Source organism: Alnus glutinosa, chromosome 2, assembly GCF_958979055.1.
Source record: "Alnus glutinosa chromosome 2, dhAlnGlut1.1, whole genome shotgun sequence".
Lineage (NCBI taxonomy): Eukaryota > Viridiplantae > Streptophyta > Magnoliopsida > Fagales > Betulaceae > Alnus > Alnus glutinosa.
Window position 1 is genome coordinate 10272378 of NC_084887.1, and position 26122 is coordinate 10298499.

The 26122-nt window shown below is 37.7% G+C and overlaps 2 protein-coding genes and 1 long non-coding RNA gene across 4 annotated transcripts; 1 reads left to right on the plus strand and 2 right to left on the minus strand.

Moving 5' to 3' along the window:
• Positions 1 to 1077: 1077 nt before the first annotated feature.
• Positions 1078 to 4288, minus strand: LOC133859524 (F-box/kelch-repeat protein At3g23880-like). Its single transcript, XM_062294945.1, has 2 exons — positions 3026 to 4288; positions 1078 to 1536 (listed from the first exon to the last, which is right to left on the minus strand). The coding sequence occupies exon 1, from the start codon at positions 4241 to 4243 to the stop codon at positions 3035 to 3037; it is 1209 nt and encodes a 402-aa protein (XP_062150929.1). The 5' UTR covers positions 4244 to 4288; the 3' UTR covers positions 1078 to 1536; positions 3026 to 3034.
• Positions 4289 to 11942: 7654 nt separating this feature from the next.
• On the plus strand, positions 11943 to 14169 carry LOC133860176 (uncharacterized). Its single transcript, XR_009898885.1, has 3 exons — positions 11943 to 12017; positions 12692 to 12748; positions 13951 to 14169. It is a non-coding gene; the product is annotated as an uncharacterized LOC133860176 (long non-coding RNA).
• An 8310-nt stretch (positions 14170 to 22479) lies between these two features.
• On the minus strand, positions 22480 to 25679 carry LOC133860999 (F-box/kelch-repeat protein At3g23880-like). 2 transcript variants are annotated; one of them, XR_009898941.1, is made up of 3 exons: positions 24146 to 25679; positions 23719 to 23906; positions 22480 to 22939 (listed from the first exon to the last, which is right to left on the minus strand). XR_009898941.1 is itself a non-coding variant. In XM_062296690.1 (2 exons), exon 1 carries the CDS (start codon positions 25594 to 25596, stop codon positions 24154 to 24156), a length of 1443 nt encoding a protein of 480 aa, XP_062152674.1. In that variant the 5' UTR covers positions 25597 to 25679; the 3' UTR covers positions 23149 to 23906; positions 24146 to 24153. The 2 variants fall into 2 exon arrangements, 1 of the variants encoding a protein (XP_062152674.1); XM_062296690.1 differs by lacking the exon at positions 22480 to 22939 and having other exon boundaries at positions 23149 to 23906.
• Between the last annotated feature and the right edge of the window lie 443 nt (positions 25680 to 26122).

A 26122-nucleotide genomic window follows, 5' to 3' on the forward strand; every position in this document is an offset into this window, starting at 1 on the left:
CATACGTGCATAGAAGGGCATGACCTTACTTGAACATCATCTATTCTATAGGCTTGTACCTCTGCGTTCTTGAGTTGCATGTAAGAGCATTCACAGCAGCTTCCTTAAATAGAGTTTGTTCCCTAAATTTTAAAGAAAATTTCAAAAAAGTTACAAAAACCCATTCCCAGCAGTTTTCCTACAATTTTTGTTTCCATGGGAAGCTACAAAACAAAGAGAATCCAAGGACCAACACAGAGAGATAGCGGGACACGCCTACACGTGTCGCCTAGGAGGAGGGAGGGAAGGAGGGAGAGAGAAGGAGAAGGGGGGGGGGGGGGGGGGGGGTGCCTATTCTATCGCTCCACTCCGAAAATTTCATTCATTTTTTACCAATTAAAATGAACTCCATAGTCCAGAATAGCAAATTAAGCAATGTGAACCAAATAAATTGCAAAATCCATTATTTTCACCAATTTCCAGAACCACAAAACATGCTCTACAAACTGCATACAAAAGGGTTTTTTCTTTTCTTCTCTTTTTTCCATTTTCCTCTTTTGCTGCTTCTCATCCATTTTAGCAATCACATGGAAGCCATTTAAAAACCCAGAAGGAAATACGTAAAAATTGAAGTGCGAGGAAGCCAAAACACCCCTTTGTATTCTCTATATGAAACACATTTCACATATGAACAAAAAAAAAAAATGATACCCAAAAACAGGAAATGGAAAAATATCAAATGTAATCATACTTGTCACAAATGAGCAACAATAACTGTACCTCATTCAAAATGAAGCTCTTGCCCTGACGAGCATGGGCCCAGACGGAGACAACCCAAGAGGATCCTTTAACTTGCCTAAGCGATCCAATGGCTTCTGCGTCCATCTTCAGCTTGCCATTGTCATCATTGTACACTCAGGCGCAAAGGCCTACTGAACTACCTCTGAAGCATGGGAACCTAAAACGAAACCTTTAATTGTTCCTATGCCTCAAAGGTTCGGTTAGTATTACTGCAAAATATACATATTTTGGCACCCAAGGAATCCTAAACACAACCATCACCTCAAGACTTGGTAAAATTAAATTTAAATAGCAGGATACAAAAATTTCAATGCAATATATAGCTGTTTGCATCAAAAGTTTTTCAATTTAACATCCAGCGAAATGAGAATTGCTTGAGAAACTGAAATTTTGAGTCAATTGTGACAACATAAACTAACAATTCAATATGCTGTTGCCATATCAGAATCCTAAGTCACAGACAATCTTAGGACAAAATGCAACAATGATATATTGTGTTGTTATGCCACTAGAGGGGTGGGGACAATTTGATTCAGGACTGATCACTGACATTAGTGTTGAGTATTACAATACTTGTAGTCCTAACAAATATAAAATAAGAGGATTCAACCAAAAACCAGATTGAGTACTTGATAAATCTTGTGCTTCATGGTCGTCACTGAATGGGTCGAAAATCCAATTAACCTATAAATGATCTTCCACTGATTAAAAAGGCCAACTCCCTTCCAAGTATGCTCACAATTCAGACAAGACATTCTGATATCATGGAAAAGGAAAGCCATGAGTGTAGTATAATGCACAAGACAATCAGAAATTATGAGATTAGAACTTATGAAAAGAACTACCCAAAAAAAGAAAGATCTTATCAAAGACTCAATAACGTAATAACTACCAGTATATTATTTACTCTATTGCCTCCATTTGAATTTCTACCATCAATATCATTTGTATTATAATTGTCAGACTTTGTGTTTGGTGGCGCTTAAGACCAGACAAATAGAACCCTCTTGCAAAAAGAAGAAACAAAATGGTCTCCAAAAGTTCAAGGCAATAAAGACATCAAGGATTCATAGATATACACTCATTTAAGTTCTGGAAAGAAAGTATATTGGTGTAATACTTCACTTTCCCTCTTTTTGGAATGGAATTATTTCAGATACTGTGAAAATGTGATATTTGTTTGTAGGTTATTATCCAGGTTACATAATTACACCACATCAGGAATAAAGGTTGGAAACAAGACATCTATACAGACATGCCCATACAAACCAGTACACAGCACTTCGCTGCACTTACACTAAATGCAGTAATGCAGTACTATTTTCATGTATTGCTCTACTAAGCAGTTCGTGTGGAAATCAAGCGCTACGTGCAAGGCTAGTTTTTGTTTCGACACTATAAAATATGGTACATTCAATGTAAGACTTTACCACAAATTGACCAGTATGTATCTCCTGTTTGTTTTGGTTTCTTGATGTACGTGTCCTAGGCACAACTTTCCTCCAAAACCTTGTATACTACTAGGTTCTAAATCATTCACCTCTAAAATTGCATAGAAAATGGAGCAAGCCATCCCAGTTGTATACTACTAGGTTCATTTTCATGACAAGGACAACCCGTCATGAACAATGAATGATTTAGAACCAATGGCTTGCTCAGGTGGTGTATAGCACAAAAGGCCTTTTCTGCATTACCTTCAAAAAGATCCAAACAGGAAAAGTCGAACCATATAAGAAAAATTTGGAAGGATATCATGATTTGGGTCATGCAGATCACACAGAGTATTGGTAAATTTTAAAACACACGGGCAAAAAATCTACAAAGATGGAGGTCAAGAAATAAAGCACTTCATAATATTGACACGGATATGACAATTAGAAGAGTTCAAAAATCAAATTTCAAAATGTTGGCAGCAACGAGTTGTGAATGCCACAATTTCAGAAAGGATCACCCAAAATCACCAAAATGCATCAACTATTTTCAGTTGATAGAATACCATTTCAAATCCTAGGGGTTCCTATTACACAAGCAAAGAAAGATGAGAGAAGTATTTAGGAAGGGTAATCAAAGAGCAAAATCTTCACACACATCATGCCAAAATCTGATCCATGGACCCGTAACCCAAAATAAATCTGGTATGACTACAAAACAAATTTCACCCCTTCCTTATATTCTTCCAAAGAGCTAAATAGGTAATCAAGTATGCAAATTGTAGAACTACAGACTATTATAATTAATGTATTACCTTCTTATGCTATCTTCCCGAGACTCCATTTTTTGCATTTAGTAAAATGAGGCTCTCCCCGTATTTATCCAAATAAAACCAGTCCTCACAATACCTAGTTCCAGTTTCCGATTCTTCGGTAGAGGATAAAAATCCAAGTTGAGTTACTCGTTTGATATGTGGTTCGTACGAAAGAAGCTCCCCAATTCTGTCAGTAACTAGAACTTCACCATTTTTCCTGAAGGCTACCACCCTCTTTAATCCTTTACTGATATGAATGTTGAATAGCTTAGTCCAAGATTCTCCAATGCCATACTCTTTCATGATCCATATAGAAAAAGACTGTTCCTCCATTCGTTCATTAAAGGGGACAAGACAAAGTAATCCGTCAAGCACCGCAACAGTCATATTCAAATACAACTTCCCAACAAAGCAGTCGGGCACTGGAATCTCATGAAAAACTTCATCAACCATATCAAACGCCACTATCACATTGCGAAAAGTGCCCTCTTCTGGTGGAGTATGCGCTACCCAGTGGGATGCCCCATTGACAAAAACGGATAAGCAACGCTCATTGACAATATATGATGGAGCAGGGGCAGCAATGGCTCGCCAGCAGCCAGTGTTAAGCGTATAGATCTCGACCAGCGGTGGAACCTTGTAGCCATGGAGACGCCCTTCAAGATATACAAGTCTGACCAGCTTAATATCATTGGTAGAGGGGTCGTAGCCAAATCCATGGGAATGCTTGGAGCGGCCGTGTAATGAGAGGGTGAAGTTAGGCTCTGGAAGGCTTAGAGCCCTATGAATGGAAGGGTTCCATAGAGTATAGCTATAGTAATTTCTCTGATAATGATCATTGTAAGCAAAGCAGAATAGCCCATTCCACGAACCCACTATGTTGGTAAAGTCATAACGAGACCAAAAAGAATGTGGTTTAAGTGGGCAACTCAATTGGATGAAGTTATTGTTATTACCAAATGATCCATCATCAGTGCGCAGACTAAAGTTCTCGTATTGTCCAGAATTTACAATATTAAGGCGAATCGATTTTCCGTACCGAAAGAGAAGTAGGCCGCTCTTGTTGTTGTCATGGCGGTTGGTGTGGGTGGCGATGAAGGTGTTGCTGGAGATTAGAGAACACCAGTCCTTGCAAACGCACCTGAGCCTCACCAGTGACTTCACAGGGAGTCTGATGAGGATCTCGACCACCACATCGCTTGGGAGAAAATCCGACATTTCCTTTGCTTCTTCTTCTTTCTTTGAGAGATCGAATCCTCTAGTTTTGGGCCAAAACTAGAGCGTCAGAGATATAGGTGTGAGTATTCAGTTTTACAGTTTGACCACAGCTTCGCTTGGGATTTCGTTTGCTTCGATCTTCTTGTTCCATTTTGACCACAACTTCGTTTGGGAGATCATCTTTTTTGTTAGAGAATCTTCTTCTTCTAGTTTTGGAGATCATCTTTGTTCAATCTACGAATTAACATCTTTGGAATCCGCCAACTACCGGTAGTGTTTGAGCAAGATGATGATGAGTACGACAGATTCGAACATATGCAGGTGAGCGATGAATAATAGCAAAGGTGGAAGACTCACACACATGTAAAAGTCCTCTCCATGCGCTTTAAAGTTATAATTTTAGCATTATCCATTTCCTTTATGGATTTGCTGTCGGCAGTTCACCTTGTTAGACTTTTCAATCACCTCAAAAGTTGGTTAGAAAGTTATATACATTAATCAGTCCATTTCAATTTCTTTTCTTTCTCAATTCTAATTCCCAAACAATAAATTTCATTTCAGCACCTATCAGCCTAAATTTTCTTTTATTTATTTATTTAAATATCTACTTTGAAAATTTCTCCATCTCAATTTATAACACGAGTCATAAGAGAAAAGTACAACAGACAATAATGAATATCATAAATTATATATATATATATATATCATAAATTCGTACCACCAAATAAAATGGTTTTTATTTTTTATTATTCTTTTTTGGTAATAAAATTCATTAGAAAATACAGTTGGTAGGACTAGGACGGCTCCCTGCCTCCCAACAATTAATAAACAAAGCTTGTCGGTGCAGTACCCTATGCTCACACCAATACTAATATACACATTAAATCTTAACTTTTTTCCGGTATATGTTGTTAGAATAATGTATTTGTATAATTATTTATATATACTTTTAAGATAAATGATAACTGTTTATGATGTATATCTATACGTAGTTGATATTACATTTGTATCTTTTTTCTTTTCTTGTACACTACATGTGGTATAATTGTATATTGGCTTCACATTTAATTTTCTTCTCTGCAATACAATTAATAATGTCCTTCCCAAACCACTAAAGTGTTCCGAATAATCCCGCAATAACAAAAATACACTTAGTGAAAAATAAGAAAGGAAAGAAAAAATGAAAATACCCAAGGGGTGGTTTAAGCCATTTGGGGGGTGGTCGAACCACTCCCAAGCTGGCCAGAGGGCAGGAGCGGAGCCAGCATTTTGAATTTGGGAGGGGCAAAATTGAAAAAAAAAAAAATTGGGAGGCAAAACAAAAAAATAAAAAATTTAGTTGTAAAATTAAGGAACTCTAAAAGAGAAATGAGTAATTCTTTCCAACACATAAAGGAAAGGAATCAGAAGATAAAGAAAAGGTGGGAATGCAAATCTAGTCACGACCCAATTTGCTACATGATGGACAAAGATGTTTGCATTTTAGTTGATGTGTCTAGCAAACCAGCTTGTAGTAGAAGGTATGGTGGTGGAGAAATCCGAGATAATCGATGAAATTCTCCGATCTTGAGCAATCTTCGGATTGTTGATGGAAAGAGTGACTGTAAGAGAATTACCCTTGAAAGTGACATGAGACAGCTTCAAAGAATAACAAAGTTGTGCAGCTAATTGAGCTGCAGTTGCTTCTCCATAAACTAATGTACAAGGTGGACTGATTCTAGTTAAACATTAAATAATGGCTCCACTTGAGTCCCAACAAACAGTTGCTTGGGCAAAGAGTTATTTCTGATGGCTGTGTCGTAGGGGTGTACAACCGGTTGCGGTAGGTAGAGGTTATTAGCTTATAACCGCTACCGCAACCGCAACTGAGGCCCCTGGATATTCCTATTTCAATAACTGCAACCGCAACTTGCAGTTTTTAACAACTACCGGTTATCCGGTTATTTTAACCCGGTAATTAACCGGATAACCAGTTTTTATGTATGTCGATTTTATTTTATTTTTTTTGGGCAAACAGACCTTTTTCGACGCCATTCAAATCACCATCAACCCTCTCATCCTGCAAGTTATTAAATATTTTGCTTAAATAACGAATTGAATGAGACTGTCCTTAATCAGTTGGATTAATGCTTATTGAGTCTGAGAGTCTCTAACCTCTAAAAAGTATCTAAAAATAAGAACCCACAGGAGCAGAGATAATGGTCACAGAACTGCCAACAAAACAAATTTCTTTTATTTCAATTCACAAAGATTGGCGTATATAACCTTCTATCGGATAAAAGCATACAACTATATATCTATGGTACAAGTATTTTATACACTAACGAGTAATGGAATCACTTAATACTCATCTTTTTGGCTTTGACATGGACAAGAAGACAACATTAACTCAAGTCAATCTTGTTACGTAACTTTATATAATCTTGTTAGGTAACTTTATTAACTCAAGTCATGGAAATAATTGGTTGCGGTTATCTCGTTATTAACCGGTTTTTTAAAATGTAATAATCGGTAACCATAACCGGGTACCCGGTTACCCGATTATTCGGTTGCGGTTATTTTCAGTTTTCTTGATTAGCAATTATTGGCGGTTATTGGTTATTTCCAGTTAATAACCGCCTCGCTTGTACACCCCTACTGTGTCGTAATTAATCTTTTAGCAATGAGGATCAAGGTTTTCCCAAACATGTTTGGTTGTAATTGTTTTTTTTCAACCAGGCGGAAAAATGAATTTGAGAAATATGATTAACAGAGGCTGAGAGTTAGAGACTTCACTGTGAGGTAATTTTTCATCATTTCTTCCTCTAAACGCGATTTTTTCCTCTGCCTCGTTCATTCCACCATCGTTTGCAGTTAGGGCTGGCAAAACGGGTACTCGACAAGACCCGTGACCCGTTTATGCTAGACCCAAACACAACTCGTTTATGTTAACGGGTCAGGGCTCCAGACACGATACGAACACGATAATTTCACAGGTCACCTAACACGACGCGTGAAATCCGTTTAGCTTAACAGACAACCGAATACTGCAAATGCCCATCAAACTTCAACAGAATTACCAGAACTCTGAACCTCATCACAAACCCTTATCTGTCCAATACTGCAAAGCTTACAATTACGGTAAATTGTCACTAATTCAGGAAAACATCAAATTTAAAATAAAGGAAAGGAAGAGGCTAAAAGGATTAATTGCATGGACAAAAAGAAGGAGTCATTCTTTGTTTTTCTAGCAAGAAAATGAAGCACAGACACTTTAGAGGAAAATATTTTTGAAAAATCCTTATTTATTTGCCTAAATTTCAGAATACGAAATGGAATAAATTAAAGCAAATGATCACCAATTTTTACATGGAGACAAGAAAAAGTTGGATTTTTTTTTTTTCACCTTTGTTCATCAATAAGAAAGTGTCTCTAGATAGAATTGGGCATTTTTTGGATGCCATTAAACACAAGGCTACTGGTTTTTCAGTTTGCAAGTGGAGCCATTGTTTTAGGGATGCAAATGAAGTGGCTCATCTGCTTGCTAGAAGGGCTTCCTCAAAGGGCATTTCTCATGTTTGGATTGAGGATATGCCTTTGTTTATTTCCTCAGTTTCTTTTAGAGACCTTTTGGTCTTTAGACTGTAATGGTCTTTTTCTTTAATGAGAAGATATCCCTTGTTCAAAGAAAGAAAGAAAGTGTCTCTATGACGCACAAACTCACAAAGAGAGAAAGAGAGAGAGAGAGAGAGAGGTTGTTGGCGATAATCGTAAGATTCGTAACAGAGAGTGATGGAAATCAACTATTAACATACTAGGTCCAAGTGTCCAGCGACTCCAGCAGACTCCAACGGGATTGTGGTGTGGGAGGAAGAAGAAGGGTCGGCGGCGGCGCGGTGCGGAGCTGAAGAAGAAGAAAATGGAAGAAGAAGAGAAGGGCGGCGGCAGCTGAAGGAAAAACTAAAAGTGAACTTTTGAGAAAAAGTTAGGGTTTTGATTCTTTTGATTTTGTCACTTTTGTAGTTTTTGTGTTTTTGAATTTCAGCTAAACAGAAAATCAGAGTTAATTACATAATTTCCAATTTCTATTTCCCCCCCCCCCCCCCCACCCCTTTTTTTTTATTTAAAAAAAAGAAAAAAGAGTAAGAGTTAATCATGTCTGGCGGGTCACCCACGGGTGACCCACCACCCGACTCGTCAGACTGAGTTAAACGGGTTGAACCGTTTAAAGTAGACCTAAACCTGCTAATTTCGTGTCGTGTTCGTATTGGATTATCGGGTTGTGTCAAAATTGACAGTCCTATCTGCAGCTCCTTGGTACTCTCTCTCTCGGAGTCTCCATTGGCCACTATCAAAAGAGGATGAGCAAGTTTATAGGTAAGGTGAGGCTTTCGATTGGAATCAGATTTACAACTTAGTTTCAAGGGAGTGTCGATGGCTCGAAAATGGGTTGCCTATTCATGCTTACAAGAAGGATGTTCTTCGACAAATTCATTACGAACAGGTTTGTTTGTTAATTTTTTTCGTGATTTCCTTGTGGGTTTTGAATTTATGTTTTGAAAATTTTGTCCTTATTTTTTAAGTTTTATGATATTTTTTTCGGGGGTGAGTTGTATATATAACTATTTTTTTTTTTTTATGAGTTTGGAGGAATATTGGTGGGAAAGATTCTAAGATGATAACATATTGTTTATATAAATGTATGGGGTGCAAATAAGGGTATACAACCGGTTGTGGTTTTGACTTTTCTTTATGTACTTATAAAAAAGAAAAAAGAAAAAGAAAAAAAAGCTTCTTGTTGAGGAAGCAATGGATGTCACTTTGCATGTACACTCTTGTAGTTGTGGGGTTTACCAGATAACTATCCTCCTGAATCAGCGTCTACTGCCCTCAAATCTTTTTTTTTTTAAAAAAATTTCTCTTATTTTTTCAGTTGAAAATTTTTGTGTCAATTTTTAAGACATGTAGTCATAATATATTAATGGATATTTGTTTTGAAATAATGTTCATTGGTCCATTGTTATATCTTTTATATTTCATGACAAAGAAAGGTGAAACATATTTGAATTCTGGAAAAATACAATTTAGCTCTCCAAACTATCATCATTTTTTCGGATGCCCCCCCCAAAAAAAAATTATCAAGGCTTGCACTCCAGCCTCCCAAACTACCAAAACCTTTGAAAAATGTCATTTTTTGCGAAATATCTCCATAATACCCCTGACACGTGTCATTTTTCAATTAAAAAAAATAATAAAAATTTAAAAAGATTTAAAAAATAAATAAACTAAAATCTTATTTCTTACTTTTATTTTTTTAAAAAAGATGGGTGCTTGGGGTAGCGTTATTTCTCAACCGCGACCCGATCTTCCCGACACCCCTCCAGCCACCGTTTGTTTGCAACACCGCGATGACTGGTTTTATAGCCCGGCTTGGCGAGTTCTAATTTGCAATCATCAGCTCCCTGATCTTGGCCGAGCTCAAGCTTGCCCCGCTTTGAAAAATATCCTCCACCTGAGAGAAAAACTTGTAATCCTTAAGCTACAGGTAGCTATTGGCCAACGTTTTGAATGCTAAAAAATCACAGAGAGAAAAATGGATGTGAACATCAACGAACAAGTTCAAGGCCGTTGATTTCTCCGTCAGAAACCGATCGAGATCTTCCAAAATGATGATAGACTTGCTCGTCGTTTGTAACAAAACAAAATTCAGATTGGAATCATTCATAGCCTTCAAAAGATCAATATCATAGACATCAAAAGATAGGAAATTAGCCAGGTCCGCATTCGAAGAGGTGGGGACGAGTTCGCCGAGCTGAAAGCAGGTATCGTGCCCAACGACGATGCTGAAAAGAAGTAGTACGTCCTTCGGTCGATCGCAATATTTTTTTTTTAAAAAAAATTATTATTTTTTAATTTTTAATTTTTTTAATTATTTAATAATTAAAGTATAAAATTTGAGTAAATAAGTGATTAAAGTTAATTTAGTGTCCTTAAAAATGTTAGGGAATATTTTTAAAGTCCAAAGAAAATAGAAAATAGAAATAATAGAAATGAAATTAGAAAAAAAAATATAAAAGAAAAGAAAAGAAAAAGTAAAAGAAAAGTCAAAAGGAAAATTTAAAGAAAGAAAAAAGAAGTGGCTTGATGGCCATTTTACATGGCCATTCGGCCATTTAAAGAAATGGCCACGTGGGTCATTTAAAACATGAAAGCCAAATGGTCATCAAGGAAAAAGGGGGACATGGGTGGCATTTTTAAAAAACAAAGGGGGGCATGATGACCACCTAAAACTAAAAGGCCAAATGGCCTTTCTATGGTGCGTTTGGTTTGAATGAATATTCAATATTCGAACCGGGTTTTTATTCAAAAATTCAAACTCGGAACCAAGTTGAATAAAACCCACAGGCACTTGAATAAAGTTTGAATTCAGTTTGGATTTCAAGGTGATGATGCGTGAATTCAAGCTGACGTTTCTGGACAAGATGCACGCTTTCTTTTTTCCTCTGTTGCAATTTCTCTTATTTTAATATTTTTTAAAATCCATCATTTTTTTTCTTCAAGAAAAATAGAAAAATGCGGTGGCCTGCGAGCCACCCCAAGGGTCGGGGAGTGGCCGCGCGCCACCCCGCGACCTCTGGGGTGGCTTTCGAGCCACCTCGGGTGGATTTCGAGCCACCCCGGGTGGATTTCGAGGTGGCCTGAAAGCCACCCCTAAGCCTTATGGGTGGCCAGAAGGCCACCCCTGGGGCCAGGGGTGGTCGCGCGCCACCCTTTGAGCCCTAGGGGTGGCTTTCGGGTCACCCCAAATGGATCCAGGGGTGACCGTGCGGCTACCCCCAGTGGCCGGGGTTGGCCGCGTGCCACCCCCTGAGCACTACGGGTGGCTTTCGGGCCACCCCAAATGGATTTCGGGGTGGCCCGAAAGCCGTCCCTAAGCCTTAGAGGTGGTTTTCGGGCCACCCCTGGGGCCGGGGGTGGCCACGCGGCTACCCCCAGTGGTCGGGGATGGCCGCGCGGCTACCCCCAGTGGCCTGGGGGTGGCTTTCGAGCCACCCCAAATGGATCCAGGGGTGGCCGGCAGCCACCCCAAAACATTATATATATATATATATATTAAACAAAAATAAAAATAAAATTTTAGTTTTTAATTTTTTTTTGTTATTCTTTTTATTATTAGTTTTATTATTTTTCAATTTCTAAACATTAACACTTATTTTCATAACACTAATCATTATACACAACTTTTCATACAATCTAATCATTTTCAATAACTTTTTACCATTATAAAACACTTTTTTTCAATCTCAAAAATTCAACACCCAAACACATATTCAAAAAGAATCTGAATTATATTCAACATCCAAACACATTTTCATTGTGTTGAAATTCGCAATCAGATTCAGAAAATTATTCATATTCGAAATATTCAACACCCAAACGCACCATAAAATACACAGAGGCGTCGTGCGCCTCTTTTATTAAAAGGGGCAGAAACCCATTTGTTTTCAAAAGTTCCAGATTTTTGAGGTATTTTTTTCAACTCTTCTCTTTGGTTTTTTCTTGATCTATAAAGATCTAACCATCCAAATTTAAATCCGATTTCGGTAACATGATCTATGAAGCCCGATCTACGTTTTCACCAATCGTTTTGAGGTAAAACACTAAATTTATGATTTCGTAATTTTGAGTTAAAATATTGAAATGTGAGTTTAATCTAGTGTTTTCTTTAGGTAATAGGTTACTTGGAACTAGCTTGAGACTACCCAAACTATGAGATTTGGTTTGGTGAATTTTGGTGAGTTTCCTTAAACCCTAACTTTTGGGTTATGTATTTTAATTGAGATTTCTTGTGTCTAATCCTAAGTAAACCTTATGGGTTAGTGTTATTAATGTTTAAATAGCAATATTATGTTATGGGTTAGTAAAATAAATTATGGTTTAAGTTTGGAAACTCTAATTTGATGGGTTAAATTAATTTAAGGTTTTTAAGTGTTAGAACCTAGATTGTTAATTTGTAAAAATAAGTATTTATGGGTTATGTTCTAATGTTAGTAAAAATAAATAATTATGGGTATTTAGTTTAAATAGTATTTTCGAGGTTAACCCTAAGACTTTTTTATGGGTTAATGTTATTTTAAATGTGTTAATGAATTATGTTAATAAGTAAATAATTATTGTAAAAAATTAATGAAAATAATTTTAGGGTTAATAATATTAGTGAAAATAATTTATAGATTAGTGAATATAATTTGTGATTAGTATTTGATGTTATAGGCAATTATTTTAGATGGTGATTTTAATGTCTAACCCCAAGTAAATACTTTGGGTTGGTGATAATTCAGTTTAGTTAGTGTCGAGATTTATGGGTGTGTAATTGGGACCCTTAAAATATTATGGGTTTTCCAAGGGTTAGCTTTTGAGCAATTTAAGAGTTAAATGTCAAATAATGTGCAATGTGTATGTTCACAGTGATACATTGCAAGGTGGTGTCTAGGAGACCTAATGCTTAATATCCGCGCAGCCAAGGTGAGAGTATTCTACTCACTGAGAAAAATTACTTTTTATGTATTTTAGAGAAATGCAAATAATGTGTTTTCTTACCGAACCGACAATATGTTAATTATATGTTTTGGATGTTTTGAGTAATTTTAATTATGTTGAAATATGACAATAATGTTTATGTGATTTAAGATGATTTGAGATATGAGTATGAAATATGTTTGACGTATTGAGATATGATTTGAAGTGTTATTGTCTACTGCGGCTGAAAATTTAAGTTATTCAAATTGTTTGAGAAAATGACATGTTGAACTGTTTATGTTTTATGAATAAAGCATGTGTTAAAGTCATGTCCATGAAATTAAATGTATAGTATTTGAGCATGAGCATTGAGCATGACACGAACAAGACCAGGGTTCAATTCCCTTAGGCAAACGAATAAGACCGGGGTTCAATTCCCTTAGGCATCGAACAAGACCATGGTTCAATTCTCTTAGACAAATGAATAAGACCGGGGTTCAATTTCCTTAGGCATCGAACAAGACTGGGGTTCAATTCCCTTAGGCAAACGAACAAGACCGGGGTTCAATTCGGTTAGGCATACGAATAAGACTGGGGTTCAATTCCCTTAGGCATCGAACAAGACCGGGCTTCAATTCCCTTAGGCAAACGAATAAGACTGGGGTTCAATTCCCTTAGGCATCGAACAAGACCGGGGTTCAATTCTCTTAGGCAAACGAACGACAAGCATGCATAGCATTTGTTTTATAATAAATGAATTGTTTTCACGTTATGATAATTTTATGCTAGACGTATTAATATGCATAAGAGTCTCAATGGAAAAGAACTTATGTATATTTCTATCGAATGGTTGCATGATTTAGATGCCATTGTTTTTTTAGTCTTACTAAATCAAAGGTAATATAGTAGGTGAGAATGTATGTAGTTGTTTCTAACAATGGAACTTCTACGTATAAGCTTAACTGCGTAGTATGCTTTAAATGTTTTCTATTAGTCGGTGTTTGCTATATCAGCTATAGTGGTTTTCAAACAAAAGTTTATAAAATTAGTGGCTGTTATAGTGTACGCATGACTAGAAAAGAAAAGTTAGTTCTTTGCGAAAACTCAGTGAATAGTATACCTCTGAGGTTTTAGTGTAATTATTTATGCTAATACGGTGGGCTCATAATTCTACTTGTGCGGATGCGGCAACCCCCACAATTGTGCAGACATTGATGCTTTGGTTGCAGGTTATGCGGATATAGATATTGACACGTCCACCTAGCGTATGAGATGCTATGATTGGAGCATATTGCGATAGTCATAAGTCACAAACTCAAGGTTAGTCTGTATTTTGAGTATTTTATTTATGGCTCGTGTCTTACGTGGCACATGTATTTGTTGAGCCTGTATTTTAGTATGTAAATAGTGTAATATGTCTTATAAGCCTTAAGTAGATAAACTTGTAAATTACTCTTGTTGTAATTAACTGTTATGTATTAGATATATTTCCACGTATGATATGTGTTCCACTGCACATTGATTATGATATTCCGCTGTTAGATTTAACTTTGATTATCAGGTGCATGTTATGGGGCATGTGCCATATGTTGGCTGAGCGACATGTAGTCGTGCCACTGTGAAGATCCGTTTGTATGTTTTCAAAAAAAAAAAAAGGGTCGTCACAGTAATAACTACACCAGTATATTATTTACTCTTTGGCCTCCATTTGAATTTCTACCATCAATATGATTTGTATTATAATTGTCAAACTTTGTGTTTGGTGGCGCTTAAGACCAGACAAATAGAACCCTCTTGCAAAAAGACGAAAGAAAATGGTCTCCAAAAGTTCAAGCCAATAAAGACATCAAGGATTCATAGATATACACTCATTTAAGTTCTGGGAAGAAAGTGTATTGGTGTAATACTTCATCTATCTAAAGAGGTTTACCTTGGAAAATAGATTCACTTTCCCTCTTTTTGGAATGGAATTATTTCAGATACTGTGGAAATGTGACGTTTGTAGGTTATTATCCAGGTTACATAATTATCCCACATCAGGAATAAATGTTGGAAACAAGACATCTCTACAGACATGCCCATTCAAACCAGTACACAGCACCCCGCTGCACTTACACTAAATGCAGTAATGCAATACTATTTTCATGTATTGCTCTACTAAGCAGTTCGTGTGGAAATCAAGTGCTACGTGCAAGGCTAGTTTTTGTTTCGAAACTATAAAAGATGGTACGTTCAATGTAAGACTTCCCAACAAATTGACCAAGTATTGGGTTCTCCCAGTCATGAGTATGTATCTCCTGTTTGTTTTGGTTTCTTGATGTGTCTTGGGCACAAGTTTCCTCCAAAACCTTGTATACTATTAGGCTCTAAATCATTCACCTCCAAAATTGCTTAGAAAATGGAGAAAGCCATCCCAGTTGTATACTATTAGGTTCATTTTTATGACAAGGACAACCCGTCATGAACAGAACCAATGGCTTGCTCAGGTGGTGTATAGCACAAAAGGCCTTTTCTTCATTAGCTTCAAAAAGATCCAAATAGGAAAAGTCGAACCATATAAGAAAAATTTGGAAGGATATCATGATTTGGGTCATCCATATCACACAGAGTGATGTAGGGTGATTAATCAGAGAAATAAAGCAAGAATTCAAGAGGAAGAAGAAGCAGAAATTAAGAAAGAAAGAAGGAAGAAAGCCGAAAGAGAGGGAGAAAATAGAGAGAAAACATGGCGGAGCACGCTCAATTAATCAATATTCTTCCAAAAATTGCCTTAGTCTCCAGTAAACAATGTTTAAATAGTAAAATAACAACCCTAATTAAACCCTAGAAGGGCTATGAGTGGGCTAAATAACTAAAATAAATAAAGGCTATAATTAAAGCCCATTATTACAACCCAAATAAATAAAGCCCAAATAGGTAACTAAATAGAATAACAAGATGTCCGCATCAACTCTCCCGGGGTGGGAGAAAAACTCAACTCCATCGACTAGTCAACTCTCAACAAACTGCAGTAAATCACCCAACCATAAGCTAAGTGGTTGAGCGAGCCTCTTCCAACATCCATAAACACGTGTGAGTGGAGGGCAAAATCTGATGTCCCCACCAACTCCTCTGGAACGGGTGTGCGGTGATCCAGGCAAAGGAAGATCCTGCTGACTCCGATAAAGCTCAAGTAAATCTGGATCAAGCTGCTGGAGTGTCTCTCTGGGAATCCAGGCACAATCTGAATTAGGTCGATCTACCCAACGGACAAGGAAACGTTGTACCTCTCCATTTTTGGCAACACAATCTGTTCATCTAAAATAGCATCAATTTTATCTTTGTGTGCTGTGATAGATGGTACTGCCGTAGGGGTGGCAATAGGTTCAGGGTCAAGGTCCACAGATGGAGGTAGAAAAGGATCATTGGAGGGGTTAAAATGGCCTTTGTATGCAACTAGATCCTCAACATTGAAAGTAGAGTGGTAACCAAAATGTGATGGCAGATCAATGACATATGCATTTGGACCAACTCGCTTTAAATTTTAAAAGGACCATCACTACGAGCTTGTAATTTGGATGCGGATCTAGGTGGACGTCCCTCCAGTCAAATTTGAATCATAACATAATCCCCAATATTAAATTCAACATGTCGTCTATGCAAATCAACTCTAAGTTTATATGATGCATTACTTGCTTCAAGTTGTTTATTGATCTCAATATGCAATTCATGAAGATGTTGTGCAAATGCTTCAGTTGACATAGACACACTAGCATGGGGGGTCATGAGAATAAGGTCTAAAGGCTTCCTAGGCTTATAACCACGAACAACTTCAAAGGGACTCATACCTAAAGACTGATTCACAGAACTATTATAGGCAATTTGAGCTGTAGGGAGGATCAAATCCCAATTTCGAAGATTTTCCTAGACTAGACACCTTAATAAATCGCCAAGATTGCGATTAATAACCTCAATCTGACCATCCATCTAAGGGTGGTAAGCAGTGGAAAATTTTAATGTAGTACCAACCATATGCTAAAGAGTTCTCTAGAAATGACTGGTGAAACGAACATCCCTATCAGAAACAATAGTCTTAGGAAGGCCATACAATTTGACAATCTCGCTAAAATACAACCTAGTGATCCTAGACGGATCTGAAGTCTTGCTACATGGGATGAAGTGAGCCATTTTCGAGAAACGGTCCACTACCGCGAAAATAGAGTCCTGTTTATTTGGGGTACATGGGAGTCTTAACACAAAATCCATATTGACGTCTTGCCAGGGGCAACTAGGAACGGGAAAGGGCGTGTAGATACCAGTGTTTTGTCTCTTTTGTATGGCCAGCTGACAGGTGTTACAGGTGCTAACTATCTTAGCCACATCTTTCTTTAGGCTAGGCCAATAAAATTGACGTTATACTTCCTCTATGGTCTTGTCACGTCCAAAATGTCCAGCCAAACCTCCAGCATGAATTTCCCATGCTTTGAAGTCTTGAACTGAAGTTCGAGGGATGCACAACTTGTTTTTAAAAAGATAACCAGCCTCAAGGCGGAAACCATCTATGGTATTCGACTGCCTGCTTTGCAAAGCGAGAAAAATATCCTTAAAGTCAGGACAAGAATCATACTCTTCCTTCAGCTTTTCAAAACCTATGACCTTGCCATTCATAACAGACAAAAGAAACCTGCAACGGCTCAGGGTATCAGCTGCCTAGTTCTCAACACCTTTCCTATGTTTCAAAACAAAGGAATAAGCCTGTAAATATTCAACCCAACGACCATGCCTAGAATTCAACCTTTTCTGAGAGTTAAGGTAGCGAAGAGCCTCATGGTCTAAATAAAGAGCAAACTCCTGGGGAACAAATAATGGCACCAATAGCGCAAGGCCTGCACAAATGCATACAATTCTTTGTCATAAGTAGAGTACCGTTGTTTGGCATCATTTAACTTCTCACTGAAATAAGCAACAGGGTGGCTTTCCTAGCTAACGACGCCACCTATTCCTACCCCTGAAACATCACACTCAACCTCAAAAACTTTGGAGAAGTTAGGAAGTCGCATGACAAGAGCTTCCGTCATTCGCTTCTTGACTAACCTCAAGGCCTTAGCCGCTTCCTGTGTCCAATGGAATTCTCCTTTCTTCATGCACTCCGTGATAGGAGCCGTGATTGTGCTAAACCCCTTGATGAAGCGACGATAAAAGGTAGCTAGACCATGAAAACTCTTGACGTCATGTATCGACTTGGGCTCAGGCCAACTAACAATGGCCTGAATCTTTGCAAGGTCAACAGATATGCCTGTAGAAGAGACAATGAATCCTAGGAAGACAACTTGGTTGGTGAAGAAGGAACACTTCTTCACATTAGCATATAGGCTTACATCACGAAGGGTAGAACAAACCTATGTCAGATGATCTCGATGTTGTTCCTTGGTTTTACTGTAGATGAGTATGTCATCAAAGTAAACGACGAGGAACTTTCCTATGAAAGGCCGAAAGGCTTGTGTCATTACTCTCATAAAAGTACTCGGAGCATTGGTTAGTCCAAAAGGCATGACCAACCACTCATAAAGACCATCCTTCATCTTGAAAGCAGTTCTCCATTAATCACCCATGCGAATCCTAATTTGATGATACCCTCTCTTTAGATCAATCTTAGAAAATGTTATGGCACCAACCATCATGTTCAACATATCATCAAGCCTAGGGATGGGAAAGCGATACTTTACCGTGATCCTATTGATGGCACGATTATCGATGCACATCCTCCAAGAACCATCTTTCTTAGGAGTCAAAAGGGTAGGAACTGCACAAGGGCTTAAACTTTCACGGATAAATCCTTTGTGAAGAAGTTCATCTACTTGCCTCTGTAGCTCGACATGCTCAGTGGGATTCATCCTACAATGAGGCAAATTTGGAAGGGATGCTCCTGGAACAAGATCTATAGCATGTTGAATATCCTTTAAAGGAGGCAAATGGTCAAGGAGGTCCTTAGAGAAGACATCCTGAAATTCTTGAAGAAAAGACTGGGCCTTAGCAGGGGCCACGATTGGAGATTCCAAAGGAACCTCCATAACAACCACATCAAACACAACAATGTCATCCACAAGTGTACGCTCAAATTCCATAGGGTTAATGATATTTAACCCTTTACGTTTTATAACCTTCTTTGCTTGTTGTGAAACCACAGGTTTTGGGGGTAAAGGGTTTAGATGGATCTTCTTTCCCTTAAACACAAAGGAACATGAGTTGGATCGACCATGGATGGTCACATCCAAGTCAAACAACCAAGGTCGACCCAGAATGACATGACCAACATCCATAGGAATGACATCACACCATATATGGTCCTTATACTCAAAACTGGATAGGCACCAGATAACGTTCTTTCACAGCTATGGAAGAAGTATCAACCCACGAAACGCTATACGGTTGAGGGTGAGGGGTTGGTTACAACCGCAGACGGGACACAATAGTCACTGAAATGGCGTTAATGCAACTACCACTATCCACAATGACCTTACAACCCTTACCATTAATTTTGATATAATTATGAAAAATAGCATGACGATGCCAGTCATCAGTATCTTTGGGTTAGGTCAGGGTACAATGGACAACACTTAACCGGGTTGTATCGGAAACAAGGAGCTGAGGACCTAGATCCACAAAAAGGGTCCTGATACAACTTAAGAATGTGTCCTTATCATCACCCAAATCATCAAACTCTTCAAGCTTAGGTTCATAGACTTGATCTTCCAATGGCCCATCAATTACATCCTCACGTTCCTCAATGACTAGGGCTCGACTAGGACAATTGGATGAAATATGGCCAAAACCCTTACAGTTGAAGCATTGCAAGTGAAAGAAAGTCTTAGGAATTTCTAGCCCTTTACTCTTATTCTCCCGTGCAGGAAAACTAGACGGTGGTGGCCCTAAAAGAGACCTAGAGGGAAGAGTGGGCGCTAAGGTGACGGAAAGACGATTATCACCACGCTTTCCATACAACGTCCTAGTAATCGACTCGTAGTCTCTTACTAAAGAGTACGCATTATCAAGTGTAGTGACGTCCCGAAGGACAAGCTCACGTCTAAGATCATCTTTTAGGCCTTGTCTAAATCTACTCAAAGTCATGGCCTCGTCCTTAACTAAATGACACCTCATTCAAAATTCATCAAATTGAGTGACATACTCAATCACTGGCCGAGTGCCCTATGTAAGGGCATTCCATTGGTCCAACAAGTTACCCTTGTAAGATTGGGGTAAGTACTTCTCTTGCAGACGATGTTTCATTTCTTCCTAACTTTCAACAGGAGGCACATTGTGCCTCTTGAGGAGATCCTCTACACTTTCCCAAAAGAGTTGGGAGGTGCCAGTTAATTTCAAGTTGGTGAATTGAACTCTTCCATTCTCAAGAACTCCATACCAATTGATGAGTGCCAAATATTGTATATTTGGACCCCTTAATTTGCATTAGTTAGACCTTTAGTTTTGTTATTTTCTAATATTTTTGGTTAGTTTTTGTATTTTGGTATTTTGCAGATCATGGAGAGAAAACGGTAGTTTTAAAGTGAAAAAAATGCAAATTTTGGAAGTCAAAATCGGATTGGATTAAATTTCAAGTTCTGCACAAGTCATAGTATTTTGATCATAACTTTTAGTTCAAGTATCGGATTGAAGTGAAATTAGCGGCGTTGGAAATATAATTCAAAATGGTACAAATCATTGTGAAATAGAATTTTCCTAATTCGAATGTCTGCTACGTCATAAATGCCCTGCAATATAAGAGCGCGAATTTCCTTATTCTTGGAGGCTGCAGACACTCCAAACCCTAGCATTCTTTTCTCTTATTATGGTTTTTGAGGGGTAGAGGTGCCATTTTGAAAATATGGCCCTAAACCCTAGCGTTCTTTTTTCCTATTAGGGTTTAGAGGGGTAGAGGTGCCATTTTGTAAAAGATTGGTTTAACCTAATCTTCTGCTATAAATACCCATTGCTAGATACCACTTAGATAATAAAAAAATTTCTTCAGAGCACTTGTCTTAGCTCTTGTCTTTTCTTTTGTTAGTGTTACTTTGTTCTTATATTATTTTAATTCAAAGTTATTTGTTGTTCTTTTCTTTTATCGCTTTACTTTTATAATATTTAAATTTTTAGTTCTTCTTCTCATTCTTCCTTATCAATTTTAATTCATAGCACTTTTAGTTTATTGTTATTTAATTTTTGATCTCTCTTTCTTTTCCATTATTTCGTTTGTTGTTTTCTTTTATTTTTGTTCTCTTGATCTTCCTTTTTCTTTTCGTTTTATTTTATTATTATGATTTCATTTCAAGATTGCTCGGTGTTTTTAGTCATGAGAGGCTAAAATCCTCAACTAAGGTTGAGGATAAAACCTCATCAATGATAACACCTTCGCTCTTGTCATGATATTCATAAATTCAATATTTATTTATATTCAAATTCTATATCAATCTCTTTAGATTGATGATTTTTTTTTTATATATATATTTGTGTAATTCAATCGATGGATACATCGATTGATTTCTTTAAAATTGGGGTATCTAATAGGATTTTCGGATACAATAGATGATTTCAATTAAAAAAATGGATAATCGTTGTGATTTGTGAGTTGAGTTATTCAAATATTTTCATGTTTTGAATTTGAATATCGGGCCTATTAAATTGAATTTATGAATAAAATGAAAGAGTAGGGTGTTTGATTTGGTTTGGTGAATTCCGATACCTTAGTGTTTGTTTTATAAATTGTTCTTGTTTATTTTAATTTCGTTTATTATTTTGTTTACAAAAAAAAAATTCAACATCTTTGGGTCTAGGTTAAAATAAGATTAATTTAAATAGAAATTGATTTTCGTTTTTTTACACACACTTCCTTGTGAATATGATCTCGTACTTGCGCATGCACTATGCTGCATATGACTCGTGCGCTTGCGAGTATTAAAATTTGCACATCACCAATTAAAGAATCGATCCATATCCCTAGTCCATTGAGTAAAAACTCGAGGATCCAAATAGCCATCAAAAGTAGGGGCATTTAACTTAATATTTTTAAATAAGCGCTATTCGTGACAAGTTGGAGACTGAGTACCCTGGCGGTAATGGTCTCCTTCTCGCCCATGATCATGACCCCGATTCCTACGGTCACGTCTAACATGTTGTCTATCACCTCGTCGATGACGATAGTGTCTATCAGGGCAGACGAGTGAGGGATTTCCTCAAGATTGTTTAACCTAGTGGCTAGACCCATGTTCTCCTCACGGGTAGCAGCCATCTCATTCTGGACAGCCGCTAATTGAGTCTGCAATTGTTGCTGGCTAGTGGCTAGTTGAGCTAGCTGACGAGTGAGGGCATCAAATTGGGAAGGATCCGTAGTGGAGGGACTAGAGGTAGAGGTAACTAGATGACCACTACGCAAATGCATGCACAGTAATGCCAACTAAATGAAGTGCGATTGAGATCAATAAACAATAAGAGGTAGTAATGAAAAATATAAACCTAAGCAATCAATTAATTAATTAATATTATTATTATTATTATTTTGGAGGCTGAGAATACTAATAGTTTATCCGTAGCAAATATAGGTAAAATTATCTAAGGGAAATTATATCAGTCAATAGGTCCAATCAGGTGGGTTTGGATTAAGTGCTACAGAGAACAGCAACACAATAGAAAAAAATTGACACAATTCTAGAATAAAATGACAACATAAAACCAAAGATAAATAAGAATAGTGACTCCCTTTATTGTTGATAAATCTTGCAGTGGTCCGTGACTTAGCAGTGGTCTGTGTCTCTGCCTTTGGGCTATCTGCGTCCACGCACAAAGGAAATCATGCTCAAAGCACGATCGTCTTCTTCACCTTCAAAAGAATTTGCACACCGAACACCATCGAAATCGCCGAAAATTCGCTAGAAAAAACAAACAACGTCGGAAATACCACATAAGCCTCCAAAAACCACGAAAACACTGTTAATGGCCAAACGTCGCTAGTGAACACAACAGAATCGCCGGAAACTTGACGGAGACAAGCAGACGTCACCACAAACGATATGAAACAGCTGGAGAGGATCAAAACTCGTCGGTGAATGGATCGTTGGTGAGAACTGAGGTAGGGTTTGGATCGAAGGGAGGTCTCTGTGATGTGGACAAGCCGATGTGCAGTAGATCGATAGCAGATGGTGTACTCGCGTGGGAGAATCGATTTTACTGTTTGAGAAAACAATAAGACCGGCTTTGATACCAAATTTGATGTGTGGTGATTAATCAGAGAAATAAAGCAAGAATTCAAGAGGAAGAAGAAGCACAAATTAAGAAAGAAAGGAGGAAAGCCGAAAGAGAGGGAGAAAATAGAGAGAAAACATGGCGGTGCAAGCTCAATTAATCAATATGCTTCCAAAAACTGCCTTAGTCTCCAGTCAACAGTGTTTAAATAGTAAAATAGCAACCCTAATTAAACCCTAGAAGGTTTATGAGCGAATTAAATAACTAAAATAAATAAAGGCTATAATTGAAGCCCATTATTATAACCCAAATAAATAAAGCCCAAATAGGTAACTAAATAAAATAACAAGATGTCTACATCACAGAGTATTTGTAAATATTAAAACACATGGACAAAAAATCTACAAAGATGTAGGTCAAGAAATAAAGCACTTCATAATATTAACACGGATATGACAATTAGAAGAGTTCAAAAATCAAATTTCAACATGTTGGCGGCAACAAGTTGTGAATGCCACAATTTCAGAAAGTATCACCCAAAATCACTAAAATGCATCAATTATTTTCAGTTGATAGAATAGGATTTCAAATCCTAGGGGTTCCTATTACACAAACAAAGGAAGATGAGAGAAGTATTTAAGAAGGGTAATCAAAGAAAGATCAAGATCAAACTGATAATATAGCGTTAACTTCCGAGGCTCATATATTTAGTATTGTTGCCAAACCTGCAAAAGCAGGCTTAATTGTTACAATTCAGACTTTACCTCAACTCAAACAGACAAAACGCCTTCAGCATATTCCTCCAAGGCAGAGTTCGACACAGGACAACAAACTCGAGCAATTTGTAATTATCAACACTCTTTACAATTTTCTCTTGCGAAGCATGATCACACACAGGTCAAAACTTGAACGGGTCCAACCAATTGCAAGCTTACCAAAGACAGCAAATCAACTGAGGAAAAAATGGCATAGGGAATATATAAGCGAGTAGATTAAGCACAGCATACAATTTGATGGAGAACGTACAACATAATGAATGTGTCAAGAATGTAAAAACATCAAATAATTCATCACATCTTCCCCAAAAGATCGAGGAAAAAAGGTTAGCATATATTATGCTGTGCAAAGAGCCAAATAGTTAATCAAGTATGGAAATTGTAGAACTACAGACTATTATAATTAATGTGTTACCTTCTATGTTATCTTCCTGAGACTCCATTTTTTGCATTTAGTAGAACGAGGCTCTCCACGTATTTATCCAAATAAAACGAGCTCTCCCAATACATAGTTCCAGTTTCCAATTCTTCGGGCAAGGGTAAAAATCCCAGCTGAGTTACTCGTTTGATATGTGGTTCGTACGAAAGAAGCTCCCCTTTTCTGTCGGTAACTAGAACTTCACCATTTTTCCTGAAGGCTACCACCCTCTTTAATCCTTGACTGATATGAATGTTGAATAGCTTAGTCCAAGATTCTCCAATGCCATACTCTTTCATGATCCATATAGAAAACGACTGTTCCTCCTTTCGTTCATTAAAGGGGACAAGACAAAGTAATCCATCAAGCACCGCAACAGTCATATTCAAATACAACTTTCCAACAAAATGGTCGGGCACTGCAATCTCATGAAAAACTTCATCAACCATATCAAACGCCACTATCATATTGCGAAAAGTGCCCTCTTCTGGAGGAGTATGCGCGACCCAGTGGGATGCCCCATTGACAAAAACGGATAAGCAACGCTCATTGACAATATATGATGGAGCAGGTGCAGCAATGGCTCGCCAGGAGCCAGTGTTAAGCGTATAGATCTCGACCAGCGGTGGAACCTTGACCTTGTAGTCACGCCCTCTAAGATACACAAGCCTGATCAGCTTAATATCATTGGTAGAGGGGTCATAGCCGAATCCATGGGAATGGTTGAAGATGGCGTGTAATGAGAGGGTGAAGTTAGGCTCTGGAAGGCTTAGAGCCCTATGAATGGAAGGGTTCCATAGATTATAGCAATAGTAATTTCTCTGATAATGATCAGTGTAAGCAAAGCAGAGTAGTCCATTCCACGAACCCACTATGTTGGTAAAACTATAACAAGGACAAGAAGCAGGTGGTTTAAGTGGGCAATTCAATTGGATGAAGTTATTGTTATTACCAAATGATCCACCATCAGTGCGCAGACTAAAGTTCTCGAATTCTCTAGATATTACAGTATCAATGAGAATCGTTTTTGCGTACCGAAAGAGAAGTAGGCCGCTGTTATTGTTGTCATGGCGGTTGGTGTGGTTGTGGGTGGCGATGAAGGTGTTGCTGGAGATTAGAGAACACCAGTCCTTGCAAACGCACCTGAACCTCACCAGTGACTTCACAGGAAGTCTGAGGAGGATCTCGACCACCACTTCTCTTGGGAGCAAAGCTAAGTACATTTCTTTTGCTTCTTCTTCTTCTACTTGCATTTTGACCACAGCTTCGCTTGGGATTTCGTTTGCTTCTTCTTCTTCTTCCATGTTGACCACAACTTCGTTTGGGAGATCATCTTTTTTCTTAGAGAATCTTCTTCTTCTAGTTTCGGAAACCAGAGAGAGTCGCGAAAGCAATCTACGAATTAACATCTTTGGAATCCGCCAACTACTGGTACGTAGTTTGAGCATATGCAGGTGATCGAGCGATGAATAATAGCAAAGGTGGAAGGGAAAGTAGAAGACAGATGACAGAAAGCTCAAAAATGCACCGAATAAATTAACGTCCCCTGTCCTTTCCCACTAAATGTTTCCACCTCCTCCGGTCTTTTTATTAATTATTTTTTGTTTGCTGTTAATCGATCTACACGTACACCATTGTCATTCATTTGCCTATTCCTGGCCTTTACGGATTTGATCTTTTCAATTCCCTCCAAAGTTGGTTAGGCCAGGAACTCTCTCTCTCTCTCTCTCTCTCTATATATATATATATATATATAGTAATGGGTATGCTTTTGGAACAATGATCATTGGTCTATCTCCTTATCTTCTATATTTCTTCCACCTATTAAAAAGCACTCAGTTAATTTACCTTTATTTTCAGTGATCCTTCCATCATATTGCATTACAAATATATACCATCATTAAGGCGGCCGTCTCCTCGAACAATCTTTAACAAATTACATTGCTTAAATTACGAATTATTGAGCATTCAAAC

Bases quoted from the DNA above. Each gene is read 5' to 3' on its own strand.
- LOC133859524 (XM_062294945.1), bottom strand. From the start codon at position 4,243: ATGTCGGATTTTCTCCCAAGCGATGTGGTGGTCGAGATCCTCATCAGA.
- LOC133860999 (XM_062296690.1), bottom strand. From the start codon at position 25,596: ATGCTCAAACTACGTACCAGTAGTTGGCGGATTCCAAAGATGTTAATT.